This window comes from Ochotona curzoniae, unplaced genomic scaffold (genome assembly GCF_017591425.1).
Source record: "Ochotona curzoniae isolate NIBS_2020 unplaced genomic scaffold, NIBS_Ocur_1.0 contig_883, whole genome shotgun sequence".
In the NCBI taxonomy this organism is placed as follows: domain Eukaryota; kingdom Metazoa; phylum Chordata; class Mammalia; order Lagomorpha; family Ochotonidae; genus Ochotona; species Ochotona curzoniae.
This window is the reverse complement of record NW_024466599.1, coordinates 31,097,421-31,124,840: the sequence shown is the minus strand read 5'-3', so window position 1 is coordinate 31,124,840 and position 27,420 is coordinate 31,097,421. Positions and strand designations below refer to the sequence as shown.

The 27,420-nt window shown below is 38.9% G+C and overlaps 1 protein-coding gene across 1 annotated transcript in view; it reads right to left on the bottom strand.

Annotated features, from left to right (window-relative positions):
- Nucleotides 1–520: 520 nt before the first annotated feature.
- The window catches only part of DYNC2LI1 (dynein cytoplasmic 2 light intermediate chain 1), a 31,602-nt gene continuing 4,702 nt past the window's right edge, over nucleotides 521–27,420 (bottom strand). Inside the window, exons 4-13 of the mRNA XM_040993166.1 lie at nucleotides 24,991–25,060; nucleotides 21,242–21,330; nucleotides 15,996–16,182; nucleotides 15,067–15,135; nucleotides 14,380–14,457; nucleotides 10,395–10,471; nucleotides 9,819–9,889; nucleotides 6,743–6,840; nucleotides 6,165–6,257; nucleotides 521–1,437 (exon numbers count right to left, since the gene is read on the bottom strand). Coding sequence (XP_040849100.1) covers nucleotides 1,375–1,437; nucleotides 6,165–6,257; nucleotides 6,743–6,840; nucleotides 9,819–9,889; nucleotides 10,395–10,471; nucleotides 14,380–14,457; nucleotides 15,067–15,135; nucleotides 15,996–16,182; nucleotides 21,242–21,330; nucleotides 24,991–25,060 — 895 coding nt within the window. The 3' untranslated portion in view covers nucleotides 521–1,374. The remainder of the gene's footprint in view (nucleotides 1,438–6,164; nucleotides 6,258–6,742; nucleotides 6,841–9,818; nucleotides 9,890–10,394; nucleotides 10,472–14,379; nucleotides 14,458–15,066; nucleotides 15,136–15,995; nucleotides 16,183–21,241; nucleotides 21,331–24,990; nucleotides 25,061–27,420) is intronic.

Sequence of the window (27,420 nt, the reverse complement as noted above, 5' to 3'; positions counted from 1 at the left end):
TGGTATTATAGTTACATAATGCCTTACATATTATATATGTCACATCAGTTATAGACAATCCTGGAGATGATAATCTACTATAGCAGTTCAAAGAGTCCCACAGGAACCTCTTTTAAAATCACTGATTTCAACTTACTAAAGATATGGGTGTACAATGTAAGCGGAAACATTTTCTACTATTCATATGCAGATGAATTTCATTTCAGCTCAGAAACATTTGGGAAACTGACATTGCACGTGACTTCAAGCTATTAAATGTTAGTGATAGCACCTTAGAAAAATACAACAGCTTTCCACATGTGACAGCTTGTGTTTCAAATAGAAAATGGACAGTGTTGCATAAGAAAATCAAATTACACAATAAATTCCTATCAATATTGTGGAATAGACCCTTCCTTTCCAGCGAATCACTGATGTTTCTGAGGCTGTAACATTCACTATGAGTTTAAAGGAAACTTTTCACACCGCTCAGGTGCTGTCTGTTCTTGGGACCAACGTTTCTTGGAAATGTACAGAACATTCTCTTCTCTGGAGTGTGAAGAGCACACATAAAAACAGTGTGTGAAGTCCTCTTTCACTGCAACCTGCTAAGCTCTCCAATCACTCATCTATTACCCACCAGTGTGATTATTCTTTTTAGAAGCTGGATGTGTGGCATATTTGAGTCAGCATATTTTATTCATGGAATCAGAAAGCAGAGAATAAATCATTTGCTGGGTTAATGACAAAACTTAGTCATTAATGAAACTTGGCCAGCAGGTACACACATCTGCAAAAGTGGAGGGCTAATCAAAGCTTATCCCTCCTTGGAAAGGTTCCTACTTATCCCAGACTCATCAAGACATTCTCCATTCCAGACCACAGATTAAGAATCTGTGACTGTGGGAAATCAGGAAGGTTCATTTTAAATAATGGCTTCAGGTGCCACTCACATGTCTCACTGTTAAGAGTAAAATCATGAAACCTGTGAACCCAGAGCAGCCTTTCTGCCAGCTATAGCTGAGCCCATCTTATACTTGCAGAAGAAATGCACACTCAACCCATTACCATCAAAATCAAATATTTTGGCATTGGTGTTACTAACTCACAGCAGGATCATGCATGCAAAACGGAGTGCATGCTACTGAAACATGTTGCACGGAGCTGTGGAAGGTTTTTATTTTTTTTTAAACAATATTATAAATGCTTGCACATTTTCCCCTTTTAAAAGACTTCAAATATCTTGGAAGTTTCACTAGTATAAGAAATGTGTCTTTTCCTTTAAAAAATTACATAGCATAAATTTCTTTACATTTGGTCACATTAGTTCATAAAAGAAACTTACTTGCATTTGAGAAAAGAGAAAGAAGTAGATACACAATAGCTGAGTTAGGTTCAAGAATCAAGATCAATTTGTTTCCAAGACTTGGAAGAACTCCTTTTGTACTGTTCCAGCTCCTAAAATCAACAACAAAAAATGTGTGTATCCTTCATAACACTGCTATTTTCACAATTTCTTAATCATTACACACACTAAAGTCTAGAAGACAGTCTTAAGTTTCTATACAATTTATGCAGACCATAGAGAGGAATCTATTAAGTTTTCAGACAAAGCCATATGTTACATAGTATGTACATGATTTTCTTCCAACTAAATAGAGCATTTGTCAACTTCAATTATTTTAAAATGATCTTATTTTAGCTTGCTGTTCTGCTGTGGTAAAAAAGTTGGTTGAAGTTAGCAATATTAATATTTAAAATGTATTGGGATCAGCATTATGGCTTAGCGAATCAAACCATCTATGATGCCAGCATCTCACATATGCACTAATTTGAGTCCTGGCTATGCCACTTCTGATACAGCCCTTGCTAATGGCCTGGGAAAAGCAACACAAGGTGGCCCAAGTGCGCAGGCTCCTGCATTACATGGGCAATCCAGATGAAGCTCCTGGCTCCTGGCTTCCGATAAGCCCAGTCTGGCCCACTGAGGACATTTGAGGAGTGAATCAGCACATTGACCTCCCTCTCCTTTCCTCTTTCTCTTTCTCCTTTCTCACTATTCCTCTTTCAAATAAATAAGTCTTTTAAAAATCTTTATTCTGTGACCCATTGGTTCTATTCTTAAATCTCATCATATAGAATCATAGAGGAGTGTGCAATGTCTAGACTGCTCAGTGGTACCGTGTACCTTAGCACACAATGGGGGCAGCTTCTATTTAATCAGTGCTTCCTGAAGAACATCTGAGTACATCAGCATTCCTTCACATGGGGCTTCCTAGGCAGCCAGCAAAACGGTGCAAATGGGAGCAAGGCAAGATACTTCCATTTTCTATACTTCAGTTTTCAACTTTCAATTTTTTCACAATGAGTATATGTTAATTTTCATAAAATAAGGATATATCTTATTAGAAGTAGAAATCCTGCACAAGATGATTAAAATGCAAAAAGAATCATTTAAGGAGACTGCCTTCTAGCCATGTTCATGTTGCTTAATGTCTAATTAGCTGTGCAAGTACATTAGTTCATATTTTCAAAAAGTGGTTATATTGCAAGATAAGGCAATCACTGCCCTTTGGCTAACATAATTGAAGTCTGTTGTTGCTAAGAAAATATGAAAAGAAGATTCTCATTTTCAAAAAAAATTACAGATTGTTTCTTTCATAATTTTAATGTTATACAAATTTCAAAACTATATACAGACTTTGGGAGAATTTTTAATAGTAGTAACTCTAGTAGTCTGGACAAGTTAATGTTTGTTTTTTTTTAAAATAAATTCAGTTCTCCGGTTATCTACTACTTATAGTTTCAGACTGTTAATTGATAATGAATAAACAAATGAGCATTGGAAACTTTATTTTTAGCTTGAATATTTTTGTTAATGATAACAGGGAAGACTTAACCAATCTGTGGTGGAGGACAATTAAAAATGTCTCATGTGGGGCCCAGCATGATAGCCTAGTAGGTAAAGTCCTTGCCTTGGCATGTGCCAGTATCCCATATGGGCACCAGTTTGTGTCCTGGCTCACCCACTTCCCATTCAGCTCCCTGTTGTGGCCTGGAAAAACAATAGAAGACAGCCCAAAGCCTTGGGACCCTGCACCGTGTGGGAGACCTGGAAGAGCTCCTGGCTTCAGATCAGCGCAGCTCCAGCAGTTGCAGTCACTTGGAAAGTGAATCATCGGACAGAAGATCGTCCTCTCTGTCTCTTCTCCTCTTTGTATATCTCACTTTGCAATAAAAATAAAAATTTTTTTAAACAAGATGTATTTTTTTAAACTGGATTTGCACAAAAAAGTACTTGCACAAAATTGAGCCAATCAGTAGATCCTTGGTCTGTAACAAAGTACAACAAAGTGAAAGGGATCTTTCTACCACCTTTTTTTTTTTAAAGATATATTTATCGGGCCCAGCGCGGTGGCCCGGCTAGGTGGCGCAAGTGGTTAAGGTCCTCGCCTTGCACGCCCGGGATCCCATATGGGCACCGGTTCTATCCCGGCAGCCCCGCTTCCCTTCCAGCTCCCTGCCTGTGGCCCGGGAAAGCAGTCGAGGACGGCCCAAGGCTTTGGGATCCTGCACCCGCGTGGGAGACCCGGAAGAGGCTCCTGGCTTCGTATCAGCATAGCATCGGCCGTTGCGCTCACTTGGGGAGTGAATCATCATCCGCCTTTCCAATTAAAATAAAAATAAAAAATAAAGATATATTTATCTTTACTGGCTCTGCTCCTGGTAATTCTTTAAGTCTCCTGGGTCTTGGGGAGGGAAAGCGAGTTCAGAGGAGGGCCACACTGTCTCCTGCAGGTTCGGGGCCAGCCCTCCATCACTGGTGATTGTTCTGTCAGTGAAGCAGGATGTCATGTCTCCTCCCAAGAAGTGTAAGAATCAGATGTGACCATTTGGGTTAGAGGGGTGCAGGCACATAGCACACAGCCTGGACTTAAGGGCATACTCTTGTAAAATTAGGGAATCAGAAGTGAGAATTTATTATTTAGAAATAGCGGGATCATTCAGCCCCTTCAAATGAATACTATTATTGTTCCGAATGTCAAACAAAATCTAATATAAAATCCTCAGGCTGTTTTTTCCTGAAAAAATGTTATACAGCAACACTCATATTAAAAGATTAAAAAGATAGGCAATATGAAGAAAGAGCAATAGACAACTGGCTAGATTTCCACCTAATGCTGTTAAATTCTTTCTTGCACTGTCACTAAATCTGGCAGTGTCTATCTTGTACAAGTAAAAATGAAAATGTATTTTTGAATGTTTAAAGAGGAACTGATAAGATTATTTCAAAATTAATGTCTAGAGAACTTTCTCAGACCTAGGTAGCTTCTGTGTACACATGTACACAATTGAACACAACTTAAGACCCTGAAGATATTTTGAAAAAACACGAAATTACATTTGAATTTAAAATTTTAGATATTAGAATGTCATATTTTTGGGACAAATATCAAGTAGAAAATTGAACATAACTGGGTAAACATAGTGTCTTTATAGTACATGCATAAATTCTTATTATGCTATGACGTGTACAATCCGAAATCAGCAAAATTCATCTGCTGAAACAACATGAATAAAACTGTTTTAGAAGTGAAATTATGTTTTAATTTTTCAAGTAGGTTATAAAAATCCTTCGGGGGCTGGCATGGTAACATAGCACGCTAATTCTGCACCTGTGGTGCTGAAATCCTGTGTGGGCACTGGTTCATGTCCCAGCTGCTCCACTTCTGATTCAGCTCTATGCTAATGAATGACCTGGGAAAGCAGCAGAGGATGGCCCCAAGTCCTTGGGTCGCTCTTCCCATCTGGCAGACCTGGAGAAACTCCTGGTTCCAGTTTCAGACCAACTCAGTTCTGGGTGTAGCAGCCTTTAGGGCATAAAACAGCAGATGGAAAATCTCTCTCCCTTTCATTCATACAATCAAGTAAAATAAATTTTTAAATAAAAATCCTTCAGCCAACCAGGAGGTGCAAGAGTTGAGTGAAGAATGATAGAGACACTGTGAGGTTGCCTTCCATTTCTACTCAAAGTTCCTATAATTTAAAGTCAGGTAGGGGAGACAGATTTGCATGTGAAAATTAATTATGCCTAGGATTAGCCCTCATGCCCTTTAATAACACCTATGCACCTGACCCAACTGAAAGTAGTCACTATGCAATAACAGATAATCTTATCTACAGTGGTAGTTAATTATTAAGCAGGAATGAGTTCTAGTTTCTATAGTCACGATACATATAAAACAAGGGTTACTAGAAGGCACTTTACCATTTTCACAACATGCCTCTCATGTTGCAACAGCTAGAAAACTCTCTAAATACATGGATTATTTTTCAAAAGACTTCTGGATAAAATGTTTTGCTTACTTATTCTAGGATCCCTGATGGTGAAAGACTAGTGTTGGGAAATAACCCCCTGCTCCTTTCCCGGGGGATGGCTGTCTTTTGGGGGGTGGCTTCTTCAAGCCATCCTCTCAACAACGTGACTGCCCCAGTCTCTTCCTCCCCCAGAGGCTGGCAGGGCTCTAAGCCTATAGTGCGACCTGTACTTATAAACTTACTCCTGTAAGGATGGATTCTGCAGTGCCTCATTTTATCAAAATAAAAGGTCCGAAAGAAATCAAAATATTTAGGTCGTGGTAAATTTACCAACTCTTTACATTCTTACATTAGACATGTGTGTCCAAATGGGGCTACCGGGACCACTGTGGAATGGCAGGCTCAACTTCTAAGCACCTTCCTGGGAGACCCTAGTATGTATGAGTACTTTGCACTCGGCAGTCCTGAAATGGACAAGATATATTTTCTGGAACAAGAATAGCATGGGTATGTCAGAATGTCTTAATGGAAAATAAAACCTTTCAGACAATCCCACAAACAAAAGAAAATGATCAAAGTGCCTCCCTAGCAGCAAGAATCACCATATATCTTTAACATAAAGACAACCAGAGGAGTGAAAAAGGAATAGTAAGTCATTTTGCTGAGTGGTGGAATACTAGGTGTTTTTAAATTAAATTTCTTCTATATACATATCAGAACCTTACTTTTTCCCATAATGCAGCTATGTTTTTTAACTCTTAAAATATAAAAAGCTCTAAATAAACATTAAGAAGAAATAGATACTATACACTCTAGGTTTTATGAGAAACCTTGAGAATGACTTCAATAAACACATAGGATAATACCTGATCTTTCTGTATTCTCATCTCATCAACTTCACTTTCAGCATACTGAGGATCTCGAGCAGGGTCCTTGACATCTTTCAGTGTGTTGACACTCTGAAAGTAAAAATCACCAAATCATTTCATGCCCATAAGCCAAAACAAACTTTCAATGGATACTAAATGTTTAATAAATCAAGCTTCCCATTCCACAGGCTGCTACTGAAAGTTTTCTGATATATTCTTCAAAAGATTTATTTATTTGAAAGGCAGAATTACAGAAAGCCCAAGCACTCAGACCATCATCTACTGCTTTCCCAAGAGCCATTTGTGATGCCAACATCCCAAATCAGTGAGTCAGTTTTAGTCCTGGCTGCTCCGCTTCTGATCCAGCTCCCTTAATGCAGCCTGAGCAACTGGGCACCTGCCACCATGCAGGAGACCCAAACTGGGTTCTGGCCCCCGGCTTTGGCATGGCCCCATCTTAGCTGCTCGGAACATTTAGCAGAGTGAACCTATAGACAGAAGGTCTTTCTGTGTCTTCTCTCTGTTGCTTTTTCAAATATAAGCAAAATTGTTTTTTAAAAATCAGAAATACATACCTTTGGTGGAAACAGCTTTTCATATACTTTTTTCCACAGGTCCATCGGTGAATGGGCATGAAACTTGCCAAGGTCGTTGTCAGGAACAGGAGGGGACCCTGCAATTGGAATTTTTACTTCAAATGATGGCCTTGGTTAAATCATTACCAATTCTATCAACACAACAGATAACATTTATAAAAAGTATAAATCTAAGTTCATCTGTTTTCCCTCTCCCTAATATTGATCCCTATGTAACACAGCAAGGCCTCTTGGGGCAGGGTTTAGAGTATTAGAAGACAGAGCAGACATTAATGGAAACTGTCATTTTCCACGCCCTATTGAGATGATAGCCAGGTGTATCGTCTTCTAGTGTTCACCTTAGAAACACCTGCACATACGTGCTAAGTTTCACATTGCTCACCAGCTGTATTAGTGAAATTTACCTCAATCATAATTTTGATAGTGAACTATATTACTCCATAGTCATATTTTGGACTCTACCCAACAATCAAGATAACTATATATAACATCACTAATATTAAAAAGTAAATTTTAAATTGTACAGTACGGACTGGCAAAATTCTGTGGAAACAAACAGCTTTTTCTACATCACTTAATCAGTATGTAAACGTACAGAAATATGTGAAGAGACATGCCAACGTTGTTCCTTCTGTGTGCTATTTTAACATTTTAGAGAAACAGTGCTTGCATTTGGTTTTATAACTTAGTTTGAAAAATTGAGAAATTTGATGCCATTTCTAGCAATTTTTAAGTGACAGATTTTTCATTCTTTGTTTCCAAAATCTATGTTCACAAAAACTGCTTCACTATAATCTTCCAGGGCCTCCTGACAACTTTGGTGTGAAGGCACTGATACACTTCACTGATTTTATTCGGCTTTGTCAAGTTTTACATGCATGCACGTGTGTGTATGTGATGTGTTTTACAATTTTTTTCACTTTCACAGTCCATGCACGAGGGTACTTAAAAACATGGAAATGAGAAAATGGGATGAAAGAGAAGTTGTGGTGGTGTTGGATACTCTCAGCGCACAGCAGAGGGGTTGGGCTGGAGGCCTGGCTCAGCTTCTGATGCCAGCCTCCTGCTAACGTGGCCCCTGGTAGGCAGCAAGTGCTGGCTTAGGTAGGTGGCTCTCTGCCACTGAAATGCAAGCCCTGGGCTCCAGGTTTTACAGGTACTTGTACAGTGAATTAATAAGATTCTCTCTTGGGTACACACTCGCTCTGTTTCTGTCTCTTTTGTCATTCAAATAAAGATACATTTACAAAATTTCATAAGTAGATTTTGTTGTAAAAATGTTTTGAAAACCATGCTTAGGTTTATATCAAGACACATTTTTTATGAATTCTTTGAAGATCCTGTACATCTATGAGCACAGTTATGACACTAACCAGTATCTCCTGCTGTGGACCACTCTCTCGACTCCTCCCCGCCACCCCCGACTTCCTCATCCACAGACCTTTCCCAGCTTCTTGACAAACACGAATCATTCCTCCATTTCTAAAATTTCAGAGATTATACTGTTTGACACTCCAATAAGCAGGATTTCCTGGAAAATAAGCTAAGAATGTATATTTAACTTGTTCCCTTTTATTGCTGATTAGTATTCCATGGAATGAATATATAGCATTTGGCCATTCATCTGCTGAACAACTGCTGGGTTATATCTAGTTTTGGACTAGCAAAAATAAGGTTGCTTGAAACATGTACATGTGTAGTTTAATGTGAATATGTTTTTATTTCTCTGATATATATAGTATTATATATAGTATAGTATATATATATATATAATTCTAGATCATATGGTAGTTGTATGTCCAGTTCTCCAGAGTAGCTATGCCACTGAACATTCCAGCTAGCAGTACAGGAATGATCTGGTTTCTCTGAAACCTCAACATTATCTTAGGTATCTTAAGAGTGGAGTAACATATTCTGTTTTCCACATACATCTTACCAGTGGCTAATGATATACAACACCTTGTCATGTGCTCGTTATTTTCTTAAGTGAAATCAATCTCTGCCCATTTTATACTTGGGTTGTTTCTTTCACTGCTGAGTTCTTTATACATCCTACATGTTAGCTGCTTGTCATACTTGTGGCTTGAAAGTGTCTTTTCTCAGACAGTAGCATGTTTTTTTCCTCACTTGCACACGGGCTTTCACAGAGCAGGCAAAAAGCCCACCTCATTATTTATCAGCACACATAGAGATTCTCGCTAAAATTGTTGGCACTAGTGACAATTATAAAAACAAGTCTACTTGTCATTCATGAGGCAAAACCACCTCTGTTGCTTTCGTTCCAGTTCAGTCTATAATCTCATTTCAAAGACCTCTACATTTGAAGCTGGGTCACCTTCAGCTTCTAAGAGCAATGAAGGATGAGAAATACAAGGGTAAACTACTGCCCATTAGATGTTAAACCCTGTCACCTCTAAAGTGTAAAGATTTGCTAGGCCCAAAGATCGTTACAAAGAGAGCAGCATCTGAGGGAAGGTAAGGGGAATGAAATATAGCCTTGTAAAGTTTCTTCTGATTCAGAAACCCATAAAACCTATGAGTTTAGAAAATATATTTCCATAGATGAAATAAGCTATTCTAATAAAAACTAAGGCATATTAATTGAAACAACCCTATTCTTTTTGGTTTATTCTAGCACTTCAATCTCGTACATATTTTATAATTGCTTGTATAAAATGTAACTTTGAATTTCCTGACCACTCTATGCTCTTGGTTGCTTACAATCTCAATGAGTTAAAATTTTAAAGTACCTGGAAATCAGCAAGGGAAACATATGCGCGCACACACACACACACACACACACACACACACACACACACACACAGAATTGTTTTTAATGGAAAAAGTCCCATATGTGGAGACATCCCTTCCATCACAATTATGTCAACGTGATGTATGTTGCATTAATACTAGGCACACAAATAAACACATGTGGAACGGCAAGTGATAATAAAACCAGAAATGGTAGCATGTTGGATATGAAGTGAACACAAAGTAGGATAAAATCAATAAGCAATTAAAAAGAAGATTGAACAGTCTTAATAAGTTCACCAACCTATTTGACTTAAAGAATCCAATCCTGCTGTGATAAATAGTGGTTTGTTCTGATCCACACATATCGATTTGCTACATGGAGTACAAAAAAAAAAAAAATTCAATTTAGTTTAACAATTGACTATGCTGCCACACTCTGGTAAACATGAGGATCACGTCTTACAGCTAACCACTGATGAGATCATGGCCCCTTAAGAATGAGTGAATTATCAGTTTAAGTGATTTCAAAAATTTAAGTATAGCATTAATGAATGTTTAACAGAAAGAAAAGGCGACAGACCCATGTTACCATGTTAAATCAAAGCTGAGAGAAGCAGCAAAGCTAAGACAGTGAAATTTCCAATTCTACTTATAATTGATATAAGAAAGTCATAATAGAGGAAAAGCTGTTCAAATGGGGGGAAAGAAATATGAGAATGTATGTAATATTATCATTTGTTCAAGTACTGAGACAGAAACAAGAGATAATATAGCAGCGTTTCTTTTCAGAACAGTCTTTAGGGGGCATTTTCCTGATGAGAACAATAATCCAACGAGCCAAAGACTATTAAAGAACATGCAATGATAAATATTTTACCTTTTGTCAATGCCAAATGCCAACTGGTTGATAACTCCACGTATTTTTAGTAACAGAGCTTCTGACTTACTGGTAAACTTTAAAAAATTAAAAGAATACATTATATGCTCTGTTTTCCAATTACAGAAATAGGCAAAAATAGGCTTTGAATAAGTATAGGCTGAAGAGAGAATTATGGTTTATTTTCCCAATAAATATATATGCTTCTAAAGACAATGATTAAAACTCCTCCTTCAAACTTCACAAGTACTTGATAAGAAAAGGGCGTTCATATAATTATGTACTAATTATTTTAGCTATACTCAAAGGGGCCACAATCATTGTCAAAGAAATGTGCGTGTGAGTGTGTGTGTGTTTATGGTGTGTGTAGATATATGTGTGTAAAGATATTCTAATAAGAGCCTAAAAGAAAAATTTCCAAAATGTAATTGGGTTGCTTAGAATATAAGAGGTACAAAGCAAAAAAACCAACTTTCACATCCAAGGGCATAGCACCATCTTCAAAGCAATCAATAAGAGAGCTGCAGTCCTGTCCAACAATACTGACGCTGAAAATGAATTTTAAAAAATTCTCTTCTAAATTGATTTTGGAGCTTGAATATTTTCTGTGATCAAACAAAACCAGGGCTGCCATATGCAGACCAGTTTACAGAGGGAAGGGAGTTGGTACTACTCATAATTGAGCTGGGACATCACAGCTCGTGCCTACCCTACAAATGTTCTAATTTTGATTTTTTTTTTTAAAGATTTATCTATTTTTGTTGCAAAGTCAGATATACAGAGAGGAGGAGAGACAGAGAGGAAGATCTTTCATCCGATGATGCACTCCCCAAGTGGCCATGACAGTTGGTGCTGTGCCAATCCAAAGCCAGGAGCCAGGAGCTCTTCTGGGTCTCCCACATGGGTACATGGTCCCAAGGCCTTGGGCTGTCCTCGACTGCTTTGCCAGGCCACAAGCAGGGAGCTAGAAGGGAAGTGGAGCTGCCAGGATATGAACTGTATTCATATAGGATCCCTGTGCATGCAAGGCAAGGACTTTAGCCATAGGCTGCCATGCCGGGCCCCTAATTTTGATTTTTAGAGATACCAAAAGTCACTCAGAGCCAAAGAATGACTAAGATATAGGAGAGCGTTGGAAAAAAAAATCCCTAGCTGTTCCAATGGTAATTCCACAAACCAGGCTTTATTTTGATTAAGAACAGGTTCCCAAAGTATTCCAAGGAAAACACTCATGTAAACATATAAGATCTGATACAGTTATTTAAAATAAAGTATTGAAATAAACTTAATGCATCTACTGGGGTATTTAAAGTATATGTGAGCAAAAACTGATTTTCAAAATATGACTCTTCTGTTTAATTTTATTTCCTATTCTGTTACGGAGAGAAAAAAGCAACTAACAAATTAATATAAAAGAATGTAGGGCTGGGAGAACATTAGTTGCTTTCTAATCCAATTCTTCTAGCCACTGCATCAATTGCCTCTAAAACATCTCCACAAACAGCTATAGACCTTCTGCGAACTCGCAGCCTTTCAGTAACTCACTCTGTTTTCAGATAATGGTGATTCCAGGATCCCCTGCAGATAATAAAATCTGTAGTTGCTTAAATCTCTACATTAAATGGTATACTATTTGCGCATATATATTGCTTATAGCCATTATAACCTTCCAAGATAATTTACATCACCTCCAGGGCATTCATTATGGCTAATACACTATAAATGCTATAGGAAATGATCACCACAACAAGTCTACATGTGTATAGTACAGGCACAATTATTTTTGTCAAATATTTTTGATTTTGATCCATGATGGATGATGTTGAACAACTCTTTTTTATTTTGAGTAAATGCTTTCTAGGGATTCTTTTTTCTTGACTTAGGAAAACAAAAAATTAATTTAATTCGGTTTCCATAGCTCAGTCCTTCAATTATTTAAAGAGAATTATCAAATTGAAGAAGATATTATTCTTCATATTATACTGGTGCTCTCAAATTCTAATTTTAAGCTTCCCATTATCCTGGTGGATCTTCTCTGGTCCTACTTAGTAACAATTTTCTGTTTTTATAAACATTTTTAGGTTGCTTATAATATTGTCATGATCCTCTACTGAATTATAAAGAATCAATTATAGCACTGAAAGAAATTGCTGAAAATCATGGAATCCTGCAAAACAGCACCTCATTTAGGTTCCTGAATACATAAGTAAGACTCCAAGTCAAGTACGAGTCGGGGCTATTAATTTCAGCTCTGCTCTTCGTGTCTTGTAAGACTAGAAAGGCTTTATTGTTGTCCAAAAATGCTCCCATAAACTCAACCTTTGTCCCTTTGGGCTTACTGAAAGCTGAGAAGCCATTCTCAAATCCTTTTCCAGGTTCCCTAGGTAGGGTCTTCCGGACAGTGGTTAATTCCAAATGTCTGTAGGGGAAGGCTAATCTGATTTCCTCTAAATGTATACACACATATCCCACCCGTATACCACACTGAACTCTGCCTAATTAACAAGTGTGACCTGTTCCTTAAGAAAGATAAGGGGCCATGGACCCGGAGTGGTGGCCTAGCAACTAAAGTTCTTGCCTTGAACACACCGGGATCCCATATGGGCAACGGTTCCAATCCCAGCAGCTCCACTTCCCATCCAGCTCTCTGCTTGTGGCCTTGGGAAGCAGTCAAGGATGGCCCAAAGCTTTGGGACCCTGCACCTGTGTGGGAGACCTGGAGGAGGTTCCTGGCTCCTGGCTTCAGATCCGCACAGCACCAGCCCTTGCGATCACTTGGGGAGTGAGCCATCGGATGGAAAACTTTCCTCTCTGTCTCTCCTCCTCTCTCTATATATCTGACTTTGCAATAAAAAAAAAATAAATAAATCTTAAAAAAAAAAGAAAGCTAGGGATTTCCTTTTCTAGCTTTAATTAGAATTAAATGTGTGATTTTCTCTCACAGCCAAAATAATGAATTGTAAGGTCTCTGTCTCTATTCTCACAATGGGTCATTCACTTTGATTTCCCCACATCATTTCCAAAGAGTAAAGAAGATTTTCCAAATTGCTCTGTTAACCTAATATATAAGCAAATACAGTTCAACACAAGTCATGGCTTAAAACCTGTGTTGAACTATATATATATGTATATATATACACACACACAGCGAGATGCATTTGGAATGTCCTGAAAATATAAAAACTAAAAATACGTATCATGTGTATTACTTCCGGTCACAATATTCTAGCCACAGATGCAAGTGGTTAGACAGACGGTGCTGTCTCAGGGTTCCTTTGAGTGCACAGGTTTGAAGAAACAGAGCCCATTGAATGTGAAGAAGTAGTTTTTAAAATAAAAATGCTTTCATATATTATTACACTAAAGAACATCCAGGAGAATTTGTCCCTGCCCAGGGAGACGATGATAACAGCGCTTATTATAACCAATATTTATTGAGTAACTCTTTGCTCTAGGACCTGTGCTAAGTATTTCACATTTAGTACCTCTTAATTTTCACAACAATCCTACGGGAAGGTCTTGCTTTTATCCCTTGTAGTCTGGGGGGGCCTGAGGCCAAGTGACCTTCAGTGACCTCCCTATCATGACACGTTTAACAGTGACCTGGAGATCTGAATCCAAGGGAACACGCCTTCAGAGCTAGTTTTTAAACTCGTACACCAAGTATTACTTTTTCAAGTCAAAAAAGTGCAATGTATATTGTAATTCTCAAGAGGAAGTTAGAAATAAATAATCCATTTATGGCTTTAGCTTTGACCGGGGTTTACAGATATAAGCCATTTAAAAGCTTTGCTCCAAAGAAAGATGAGGCCATCTAGCAGGGCGTCCTTCTAATTCCGGGAGAGGGTGTTTGGAAGTGGGAAATGCAAGAATGGGAGAATGTTCATTAGCAATGTAAAATTTATCATTTGTCATCGTGCGTCATGTTGCTAATTGTCTCAAATTGGTACTCTCCGTTCAATCCCAAACAGGAGATAACACAAACCATTAAAGACGCTCCGTAATAATGTGCGACAAACCGCAGAGTGCTGCATACGACCTTTCTCTTCTCAGAATCAAAATCCTGTGGAAACAGGTTGTTAAAAAGGAAGAAAAAAACACAAAAGCAAGTGGAGAGAACAACATTATCTATAGTAGGAAGACACAAATGATGAAGAGTAGAAAATCATTTCTTGTTTTTCTAAAGCAGCCACAAGGAGCAGCCTTCTGTTAGCTTTCTATTTCTACCGGGACTGCAGCAATGGCTGCGGCCTCCGACAGCTACAGCAATCAGATCTTTTTTTCTTTAAACACTTAGCTCAACAGAGTTTAGACATAAGCCCACGTTTTATAGTGTGGAATACCCTGAGGATTCTCTGACAAGCAAAGATAAGAAGAAACTAATTTTCTTCTTTCCTCAATTGAAAAGTTGGGCAGTAAGTCTTATCCCTCAGTGACTGGGTTGAAGATTCATTTTCTGAATCTTCTACTTAATCTTCATGCTCACGACCATATTCACTTCCTTATTTTCTCTGTCCCAACTGTATCTTCTTTCCTAAATTCTTGAAGCTGTGTGACTCCTTAATCTATTCCTCTGAGGTATTTTTCTTATTTTATCATTATTTTTGGCACCTCTCCCTTAGAGTATTTTCACGCATACAAAACAAACTCAGCTAGAAGTAGGAGAGCTTACCTGGAAAATATCATATTTACTTCCAATTATGACCAAAGGTATTGGAAATGGGTCAATGAGTTCACGATCCTGTGAATAAACGTAGTATTTTAATGGTTTTTTTTTTTTTTGCTATCTGCTTAGCAATGGCTACTTCTAAAAATTAGCCATTTTTAGTATCTTTTTATATGTTGACCTTATTTGCTTATAATGGAATTTGTTCTTGGTTTCTACTTACTAAGCTACACTTCATAAGTGTAAATCTAGGAAAGATGATTCCCTGAAGTAATATATTTTTTCTTTTAATGTACAATATAACATCTTCCTGATACATACATATTGTTTGTTATTTTATTCTAACTGCTCATCGCATGCAACAGCATCTAAACTACATCAGTTTGTCCTATTCTAACCTTATCTATGCAAAACACATTCATATAAACTTAGGACAATCTAAAACACTGCTCTTTCATTTCTAGATAATGTTTATGTAATTTGTTTGTTTGTCATGATCAAATTATAATGAATATGTGATAGTCACTAAATGAATGTGAAATACAGAGACGGTGACGTTTATGTTAAAGCTCTATTCCTTGTTTGGATGTGGAGCATTATCTGGTCTCTGCCAGATGATTTTTATACAGTCTGGTTTTTCATGTTCATTGTACAGAGATTATAAAATCAATAGCAGAGTATTTTAAAACTCCTTTTTCTATTGGTGTGATACGCCATAACAAGCACAGTAGATGTCTAAGAAGACAGAAGACATCCTTTCCCTTGTTTTGCTGTTACTGACGTCTTAGTAAATTGCTATAATTTTCTTGTGAACATGTTCATCTACATCAAATGAATTCCAAGTCAAGCATGAAAATCTAAAGAAGTTGTTTGTGATGTTATCTTAAGTATATACGAGGCTAACAAACCGAAGAATAATCTCAGCAGCAACTCACTGGATGATCTTTCTGCATATTACTCCAAATCTTCTGTCTCATTTCAGAAGCTGCTTTAGAATTTGTCTTTCCCAGCTTCATTATCATTTTGTCTACATGGCTTTTTGTGGCTTGCAACAGATTTTCCATGGTGGGCCAAAGGTCATTTGGTTTTGAAAGATCCAAAACAAGAACAACAGAAAATGTCCTAAAGAAATAAAAACATCTTTCAAAAACACTCCAAATAAAATAACATTTTGAAATATCAGCATGCTGAAATTTACCTAGGAATATTAACACTACACATTAAGAAGAAAATAGCATTATTTTAAGATAACAACAAAAATCTTATTTTTCCCAATGTTTTTCTCTAGTGATATTTAAGTGTTGCAACCCACAATGGGTTGGCACCATATTTTGTTTGAACTAAAAATAATGCAGTTCAGAGAAGCTACAAGCAGTTGGGTCCAATAACATTGTATTTAGATCCAGTTTTACTTCTTTTTACTTCAATTTTCTCTAAAGAAAAGAAGTAAAATCAGGAATACCAGCAGTGACAACAAAGTAGTCAGGTAAGGGAAGAACAAATAGTTACTGATAGACCCTGTACGAGAACTGCCTGCTTTATTCAATCCTCACAGCATTACTCCTAAATGTTATAATGGCCATTTATGGATTTGAAATCTGAGGTACAGACTTATGAAATAATTAGTAAAGTTTTATAGTCTCTAAGTTGCATGTCTATCTGTTTTTATCTGTTAATACATCTCTTAACACTAGACACACATTATTGGACCACCACACACATCTGTATTCTTTTTAGGCATACCAAACATCCATCTGAACTCAGCAACAAAAAACATCCTATTTAAAACACAGACAAGGCACCCAACCACACAGTTCACCAAAGAACATACGCACATGATGCCACCGTTCGGAAAATGTAAACCCAAACTATAATGAAGTATTCCATCACAACCAGTGTGATAGCTATTGTAAAAAAAAAAAAAAATCCAGGAAATAAGGCACTGGAGAAAATAGAGAGAAACCGAAAAAACTTTGATGGTAAAAATGTAAAGTGGTATAATTGGCTATGGAAAACCATATGGCAGTTCCTCACAAATTTAATCACAGAACTACCATATGACCTAGCAATTGCACTTCTAGAAATATACAAAGATGAACTGAAAGCAGAAAATTGAATAAATACTTGCATATCAATATTCACAGCAACATTGTTCAAAATAGTCAAAGGGTAGAAACAACCCAAACATCCAACGATGGATAAATTGAATAAACAAAACATGGCATGTACATACAGTGGTATATGTGTGTGTGCATAAAATATTTTATATATGTACATAAAATATTTAGATATAAAATATATTTTATAAATATATATAAATTTCTTTACATAATTTGTCTTATTTATATAATTATAAATATATATATAAATATAAAATCTTCTGTAAAGGAAAGAAATTCTGACAATCGGCAAGTGAAACATGCCAATAACAAAAGGACAAAAAATTGATTTCATTTCTATTAGGAAGTAGAGTAGTCAAATTTAGAAGGAGAGAAAGCAACTTGATGGTTGTCAAGAACTGGACAAAGGGAAACTGGGGGCTGTTGTTTATATACAGTCTAGAAAGATGAAAAAGTTCTGGAGATGGATGGTGGAGATGGCTAAAGTGAAAATACTTAATGTCAGTGAGTTGTACATTTACAAAGGACTAAGATGGCAAACTTTATGCTATGCTTAGTTTATCACAATAAAAAGCAAACAAATAAATCCAAGAGCAAGTAGTCATGGTATGTAAAAGCACAAAAGCCAACATGTCTTAAATTATCAGAGGAGGGATTCTGCCAGTAGATATGAACAGAGTAAGAAAATACATACTATTTAGTTACTTTGCTTAGTTCAAGTATAACAGCTATAGTTCATATAGTTCAAGCAAAACAGTAACTAAATACACAGCTGGTGTAAATACAGAAAGTAGTCTTTTATGCTTCAACTATCAACGTCTAACACTGTGGTATAGTGAGTTAAGCTGCCACCTATGATGGCAGTCTTCAAGTCCTGGGTGTTCTGTTTCCGATCCATCTCCCTGATAATGTGCCCCACCAAAAAAAGCAATGAAAGATGGTCCCAGGTGTTTGGGCCTCAGCCGCCCATGTACGCAACTCTGATGGAAATCAGGTTCATGCCTCTGCAGCCATTTGGGGAGTAAGCCAGGAGATGAATTATTCTCATTCTCACACTCTCTCCCTTTCTGTCTCTTCTCTCTGTCATCCTGCCTTTTAAATTAATAAAACATATTTTTAAGATTTATTTATTTAATTGAAAGGCAGAGTACCAGAGGATAGGGAGATGCAGAGAGAGACAGACAGATTGATCTTTATCTGCTGGTTCACTCCTCAAATTGCCACAGCAGCAGGAGTAACACTGGTGTGAAGCCAGGAGCCAAGAGCTTCTTCAGGATGTCCCAATTGGGTATAGGGGCTCAGGGACTTCTTCCACTGCTTTTCCAGGTACATCAGCAGGGAGCTGAATTAAAAGTGCAGCAGCTGAGGCTAATAACCTATAAAATCCCTGTGCAATTGTGTTGTCAAGGGAACAATTTCTGCTATTTCAATAAGCTCATGGACAATTTTGCTCAATTGTAAAAATAATATAGGCATTTTAAAAAGAAAATATATATATATATAATTTTCTTTTTACTTGAAAGGCAGAGAGAGAAAAGATAAAACATTGAGAAATTTTTATCAGCTGTTTCATTCCTTAAGTGGCCATGTGGGCTAGGTCTGGGTTAGGCTGAATTCAGGAGCCAGGAACTCCATCCTAGTCTCCCATGTCAGTGGGAGGGACCCAAACACTCACTGCCTTCCCAGACACATCAGCAGAAGTGGAGCTGCCAGGAAACCCAGCCAGCGCGGTGACATGTGAAGCTGGCATTGCAAGCAGTGGTTTATAGCACGCCATTATTCTTGTTTCTAGACACATATTTGTAATAGTAAGCAAAAAAAAAAAATTTAGTTTGAGAATTTTAGTATGGTTATATTTGGAGAAAAAAAGATGACTATAACTTTTTCCTGGTGGTAAAATGTATACACTATATATTTTTTCCTAACGAAAAATAGCTATCATAAGCAAAAGAGAAAGATTATTCAATGTTTTTACAAAATCAATTTTTTTTGTTTGCAGTGCATTGGAAATTCATATTTCACAGCAAATAACATTTTAAAAATCTTATTGAAAAAAGAACTCTTAAAAGTCACAGGAATTGGGCCCGGCAGCATGGCCTAGCAGCTAAAGTCCCCACCCTGAACGCGCTGGAATCCCATATGGGCGCCAGTTCTAATTCCAACAGCCCTGCTTCCCATCCAGCTCCCTGCTTGTAGCCTGGGAAAGCAACAGAAGACAGCCCAAAGCTTTGGGATCCTGCACCCATGTGGGAGACCTGGAGGATGTTCCTGGTTCCTGGCTCCGGATCGGTGCAGCACTGGCCATTGTGCTCACTTGGGAAGTGAATCATCGGACTGAAGATCTTCCTCTCTGCCTCTCCTCCTCTCTGTATATCTGACTTTGTAATAAAAATAAATAAATCTTAAAAAAAAAAAGCCACAGGAATTGCTCTGTTAAAAATTCAAGTCTGTGGAAATGTTCCATGTAGCTATGAGGGAGGTTTTCAAAAAGTTCATGAAAATACACATAAGAAAATTATGTATGAATTTGAACATTTTTTTAACAAAATAAACTTATTTTTAATCCCTTATTCTGTAGACTTATTGAAGTACCTTTTTAAAATCCTGTGAAGTTATTACAAAGGTAAGCAGTATCTAACAGCATCTACCAATATTATTCTTTTAAGATGCTGGGCTTTGTCCAATGGATGGAAATTATGTGCCAAACTAATTTCAGCCAAAAATGCCCTGAGGTTGGCAACTACATTAGCTGTGAAGATGTTTTCCATGAATTCTTTTACTACTCAGCAATCTGTTTTGGACTGGGGCCCATAACTCCTTTTCCCACTGTTCGTTCTAACCTTGATCCTCTCTCCTACAGCAGGCTCCAGCTGCCCTAGAGACACAGGGAAAGGAAGGCCAAGGCCGCACACAGTGAGGTATGAAGGAAGCTGTGGGCAGATTGGGCTTCCTGCCAAACCCAACATTTCAACGAGCTGGTCAGTTCCAGAAGGCCTGAAGCCTAAGAATACTGCAGCAAGTCAGGGCCCAACCAGCACTAACTCACAGCTCTGGAAGAGCCTCCTCCATGCTCCCACCCCTTCAGCCTCTGGCCATCCTAGGCAGTAGCTCTCTGGTTCCTGCAGGTGTCGCCCAACCTTGCTGTGTTGACCACTGACACTGTCACCCACCCTCACTGTCTTCACATGCCATCACGAACCTCCCTAACTCCTAGGCAACTTCATGCCTCTATTAAAGACAGGCACATAAAAAACCAGAGAGTTGCCAAATGCCATGTTTTGAAAAATAACGTCATAGGGAAAAGGTGGTTCAGTGTATGAAAACAAGAGCTTACCGTACACATAAAACACCCAGTTCCGTACCAAGTATATTTACAAAGCTAGAAAGACTGCAAGACATACTTTGACATATTAACAGTGGCTATTTCTTTTTTTTTAAGATTTATTTATTTTTTATTGCAAAGTCAGATATATAGAGAGAGGAGGAGAGACAGAGAGGAAGATCTTCCGTCCGATGATTCACTCCCCAAGTGACTGCAACGGCCGGTGCTGCACCAATCCGAAGCCAGGAGCCCAGATCCTCTTCTAGGTCTCCTACATGGGTGCAGGGTCCCAAGATTTTGGGCTTTTCTTGACTGTTTTTCCAGGCCACAGCTAGGGAGCTGGATGGGAAGTGGAGCTGCCAGGATTAGAACCGTTGCCCATATGGGATCCCGGCGTGTTCAAGGAGAGGACTTTTGCCACTAGGCCATGCTGCCGGGCCCAACAGTGGCTATTTCTTACATGATTCTGGATGGGCTTCCCTTTGCACTTTTCAGTATTTTTCCTAAGTTTTCTATATGAGCATACATTATTTTTGTAATAGACAAAAGAAAGTAAACTACATTACAGTTTTTCAAAATACAGAAAGCATCACAGTTTAACACATAGAAGGGAAATGGGCAGAAGCCTTCAGTAACAGAAAACCTGTTCTTTGGAATTCTGAGCCACAAAAGCCTGCCCAAATCCACCCTGTGGACACTGCTGTGTGCCTGGAGCCCCTCTCAAGGCTCACTTGCTTACCTCAAGGTGTCACTCGTAATTGGTATGCTGATTAAGTCCAATAAAGAGGTTCCTCCACCTAGTTCCCAAAAGTGAGCAATATGTTTTGGCTGAAAAACAAAATATTTTCCAAAAATCACATACTAAAAGGTATAAGTTTTAAATTCTAATGAATTATTCTCTAAAGTGAGTTATTTTGGGGAGACAGTGAAAGGGACATTGATAGAGAGCTCGTATCCTCAAGCTTACTCTCCTGCAGTGACCAGCACTGGGGTGGGCTGAAGCCAGGAACTGGGAGGGCAATCCACCTTTTCTATGTAGGTAGCAAGAACCTATTTGAGCACAGACTGCTGCCACCCACGGGCTACGTGGCAGGACGCTGGAGGCAGGCATCAAACACAGGCTCAGTGCAGGATGCCGGCATCCCGGGTGCCCTACTTCGCTCTGGCCCAGTTCCAGCTACTGCAGGCATTTGCAGAGTGAACCAGTAGATAGGAGAGCTCTGTATATCTCTCTCTCTCCTTTCCAAGTAAAATAAATAGATGTCTATTTTCAAAGCTTTCTTTCTCCTTTTTATTTCCAATCCTTCAAAATGACCACAGCATCTTTTCAAAAGAACAAAGAAAAACATTAAAAATATGTGATAAATGCCAATTCTATTTCCTACCTTAATAGAAGATATAAGCACTTCTCCTGATTTTATCAATACCACATTTAGCATACATTTACCCAAATTTCCAATAAAGTGAACCAGTTGAACAAATTTGGATTTGAAGGAATTCATAATACTAGACAGAAGTAAAATAGTTGAATCTGCATTCTGACTTAGGACAAAAGAAACTCACAAAATGAATTAGAACTACAGAAAAGGCATGAGGACAGGGAGGACCATGTGGCAACACTGGTGGCAGACCAAGATTACCTGAGGCAAAGTAGGAACAACAGTAAGCCTAACTGCCCTGGCGAGTGTGCCTGGCTACCCAACGGGTTGCCAGGCAGAGACCGCTGCTCCTCATGGGACTCTGATAAGGTGTGGCAGGGCGAGGCAGGGAAGCAATCTACAAATAAGAGCACCTATTCTATGAGAACCTTCCCAGACTGCTGGCCAGCAAAGGCTCTGCTTTCCCCTAGACACTGGAGCAAAAAAAAAAAAAAGTGCTTTTATTAGGAACAATGAGGAAACATCGAGAAAGACAGGAAGTTTCCAGGAATAATATGCATAACAAAACATCCAGAGAAAGAAACAGATGGAAAAGGAGCACCTGAATTTTTATACATCTGCTATCATGAATCTGGAACAGCCATACAGCACATTTTGTGTTATTTTTTTTTTAAAGATTTATTTTATTATTTTTTTATTGGAAAGGCGGGTATACAGAGAGGAGAGACAGAGAGGAAGATCTTCCGTCCACTGATTCACTCCCCAAGTGAGCGCAACGGCCAATACTATGCCGATCCGAAGCCAGGAGCCTCTTCCGGGTCTCCCATGCTGGTGCAGGGTCCCAAAGCTTTGGGCTGTCCTCGACCGACTGCTTTCCCGGGGCACAGGCAGGGAGCTGGAAGGGAAGCGGGGCTGCCGGGATTAGAACCGGCGCCCATATGGGATCCCAGGCGTGCAAGGCGAGGACCACTGCGCCACGGCGCCGGGTCCATTTTTGTGTTATTTTTTAAAAATATTTATTTATTTGAAAGCTGGAGTTACAGAGAGAGAGTCTTGCGTTCACCGGTTCATTTTCCAGATGGTTGTAACAGCCAGTGGTGGGGTAGGCCAAAGTTAGGAGCCAGTAGCTTGCTCCAGGTCTCCCATGTGGGTGACAGGGACCCAAGGACTTGGACCATCTTGCACTGCTTTTTCCAGGCCATCAGTAGGAATCTGGATCAGAAGTAGAGTAGCTGGGGCACAAACCGGCACCCACGTGGGATTGCTGGCATTTTAGGCTGTAGCTTCACACTGCTCCTACAGCAAATTTCACATGAGTGTGATTTATATTTCTGGCAAATTATCACATCATTATCCACAAAATCATTCAGCTGTTGATATATGAATCAACAATATTTGTGAGAAAAATAATTTTTAATGGGGAAATCTGTTCTGAGGATGTTTGTGTATTTTTAAAATTTATTTAAAAGGCAGAGTTACAGAGAAAGAGCGAGAGACAAAGAGAGAAGGACCTTCCATCTACTAGTTCACCCCTGAAATGGCCCCAAAAGCCAGATTTGGATCAGGCTGAAGGCAGGAGTCAGGAACACCATCCTGGTGTCCCATGTTAAGGGCAGGGATTCAAGTCCTTGGGATGATTAGCACATGTAAGGTAAGGACTCCAGCCACTAGACTACTGCACCAGGCCCTCCCTTATTTAGTTTTAAGATATTTATCTTCATTTGCATGAAAGGAAGACCAACATACATAGAATGAGAGAGGGAGAGAATTGGGTGGCAAGGTGCCCAGAAGACAGAGAGATTTTCCTTTCTAAAAGATCTATTTTTGTTTGAAAGGCAGATTTTATGGTGAGAAGGAAATATATAGAGAAGGTCTCCTATCTGTTGGTTCACTCAACAAATGGCTGCAATGGCCAGAGGTGAGCTGTTTTAGAGCCAACATCTTCTTCCAGGTCTCCCACGTGAGTGCAGTGTCCCAAGAACTTGGGCTTCTCTGCTGCCTTGCCAGGCCACAAGAAGGGAGATGGATGGGAAGTGGAACAGCTGGAACACAAACAGGTGAACACATGGGATGCTGGCACCACAGGGCAGAGGATCAGCCTACTGGACCCTTGTGCCAGCCCCCAAGAGAGCTCTTCTCCCATCAGTTGGATTCACCCTCCAAACGCCTACAAAAGCCATGGCTAGATCAGGCCAACAGGAAGAGCTAGACATGCCAACCAGTCTTCCACATGGGTCACAGGGGTCCAAGCAATTGAACCATTATTTGTTACCTTTCAAGATGCTTTAGGAGAAAACTGGCTTGGAAGCAGAGGAGCCAGGACTAGAATCAGCACTCCAAAATAGGATGCTGGTATCGCAAGTGATGATTTAACTCGCTATGCTATAAGATGCATCTCTAAAAATGCTAACGATGTAGGGATGAGTGTTGGGTGCCATGGTCAACATACTTTTTGGGACACCCGTATCTCCAAGTTCAGATGCCTGAGTTCAAGTCCCAGGTCCCCCTCCCAATTTCACCCTTTTTGCTGATGTGCATCCTGAAAGGCAGCAAGTGATGTTTCAAACAATTGGGTCCTTGCTTCCCATGCGGGAGGCCCAACTGAATTTCCAGGTCCGGGTTTCCTTCTGCCCCAGCTGTCAGGGATTTTGGGGGAGTAGATCAGCAGATGGGAGATTTTTTAAAAACACTGACAATATACTAATAATTTGGTTTTGGATAGTGTATTTACATAAATATTTCACAAGTGAAGTCCACATGTTTAGATTTTTAGATAGTAACCCACAAAATTGTTCTCATTTGAAAAAAGGAAAAGTTACATTAACACTATTAATATAAGTGATCCGAAGAACCATCTAGAGTTAAAGTTACAAAGGGATCATATTCTAGTATTTTTAGATATAAAAAATGAGAAGGGGAAAATATTTTCCGTTTAGATTGGATTCACATCTGCTGAATTGCATTTGAAGTTTGAGTGCACAAAGTCATGAAGATATAACGGGATAACTGGATACGCTTATTGATGGTAGGTAAGATAGAAAATTTCACACATCATTATCATTACTTCCCCATCTAAGAGCGGAGCTTCAATACTTAAAAAGACACTCACGGTGTTGTGGCCCTTTGCTCTTCTTCCGTAGGTATATTCCAAAGCTAAGGTTGGTTTTGGTGGCTCATCCCTGATCAGTAAAGGCAAACAGCGTTACTATGGTGGAATGTATTCGCTTCGTACATTATCATCTTACCCAAATCATTCTAATCTATTAGCAAAGAAGCTGCCTGTGTATAATAGCATTAAGGTAAACATGAAAAAGATTTGATAGAAAAAGCAAGTCTTAAAAAAAAAAAAAACCATCTTAGTGGACTGCAGTGGCAGCTGCAGAAGTAAAGGAAGGTGCGATTTGGTAGCCCCTACAGGCACTGCTGGAGAGGGTGACTGGGCTAGTGTGCCACCACCCCTGGCAGCACAGGCCTGCTGCACTGGGGCCAGGTGAGAAGCACTGACATCAAGCTTATGTCCAGTCCTGGTGGGGATGCTGGGACATTCAAGACTGCTCACGGAAGGGAACACCAGTGCGAGACTTTCATACAGTCCCCTGTCTAAATCATAGCTCAAACATGGGCATCATTTAGCTAATGAGAGTTATAAGCCAATTACATTAAAAAGTGCAAAAAAAAAATCAACATGGACTGAGAAATATTAAAACGATTGGATTAATTTTTATGCTGTACCATATGTTCCTTGGTAATCAATTTTATGTTATATATATATATCTTAATTTTTATATGGTAAGAATCACTTTCAGTGTAGAAATACAGTGTTAATATACTCACATTAATGTGCAACCAATATCCAGAACTTTTTCATTTTGAAAACTGAAACTCCATACTTACTAAATTCCATACCTATTACAACCTCCACCATTCTATTTCCTCTTTCTATGTACTGATTTCCCTTAGTGAAATGATACAGTATTTGTCTTTTTGTGTCTAGCTTATTTCACTTAGCATAATGGCCTCACGGTTCATCAATGTTGCAGTATACAGATTTGTTCACTTTTCAAAGGTGAATACTACTTGTGTGTATATCTTTTGAAGTTGGAGAACTAAAAAGAGACTTTTTTTTTTTTGTAGCTTGTTCTTGAACAAGGGGTGAGCTGCACTTTGGTTTGTTTTTTCTTTTAAGATTTACTTATTTTGGGCCCGGCGCCGTGGCACAAGTGGTTAAGGTCCTCGCCTTGCACGCCCGGGATCCCATATGGGTGCCGGTTCTATCCCGGCAGCCCCGCTTCCCTTCACCCGCGTGGGAGACCCGGAAGAGTCTCCTGGCTTCGGATCAGCATAGCATCGGCCGTTGCGCTTACTTGGGGAGTGAATCATCGGATGGAAGATCTTCCTCTCTGTCTCTCCTCTCTGTATACCCGCCTTTCCAATAAAAAAAATAATAAAAATAAATCTTTAAAAAAAAGATTTACTTATTTTTATTGTAAAGTCAGACATACAGAGAGGAGGAGAAACAGAGAGGAAGATCATCCGTCCACTGATTAACTCCCCAAGCACTACGGCTGGAGCTGAGCCAATCCAAAACCATGAGCCAGGAGCCTCTTTCAGGTTTCCTACATGGGTGCAGGGTCCCAAGATTTTGGGTCATCCTCAACGACTGCTTTCCCAGGCTACAAGTAGGGAGTTGGATGGGAAGCTGTGCTGCCAGGATTAGAACCAGCGCCCATATGTGATCCCGGCATGTTCAAGGTGATGACTTTAGCCACTACCCTACCCTGCTGGGCCCCAGAAATGACTTTTAAATTTGTGATCTGGGGCCCAGCACAACAGCCTACTGGCTAGAGTGCTTGTCCTGCATGTGCCAGGATCCCTTATGGGTGTCAGGTTCGTATCCCAGCTGCTCAACTTCCCTTCCAGCTCACTGCTTGTGGCCTGGGAAAGCAATTCAGGACAGCCCAAAGCTTTGGGACCCTGTATCCACAGGGAAGACCTGGAAGAAGCTCCTAGTTCTTAGCTTTTGATAGGCTCAGCTCTGGCCATTACAGCCACGTGGGGAGTGAACCAGAGGATGGAAGATCTTTCTCTCTGTTTCTCCTTATCTCTATCAATCTGCCTTTTTAATTAAAAAATAATGAAATCTTTAAAAAATATTATGATCTGCATGTTTATTAAATATGTTGACTTTCATTCTTGCATATACATGTGAGTATACATATATGTGTGTATATATATATATATATTTGGTTATTAGACAACCAAATATATATATTTGGTTATTAGACATCCCACAGGATGGAAATTTTCTTTCAGGAATCAGAATGTAACTTTTAAGACAAATTTACAAGTTCTGTTAATCCATAATTCAGAAAACTTTTATGAGTAGCCTATAAAGGAATTTATATTAATGTTCTTAAACTCAGTGTGATATTTTGTAGTATTTATCTTATGTTAATATTGTATTAGATGGTCCGTTTATAATAGGAAACATTTAAACACTGCTTAAAGACAACCATGATTTCTGGAGATAGAAAGATGA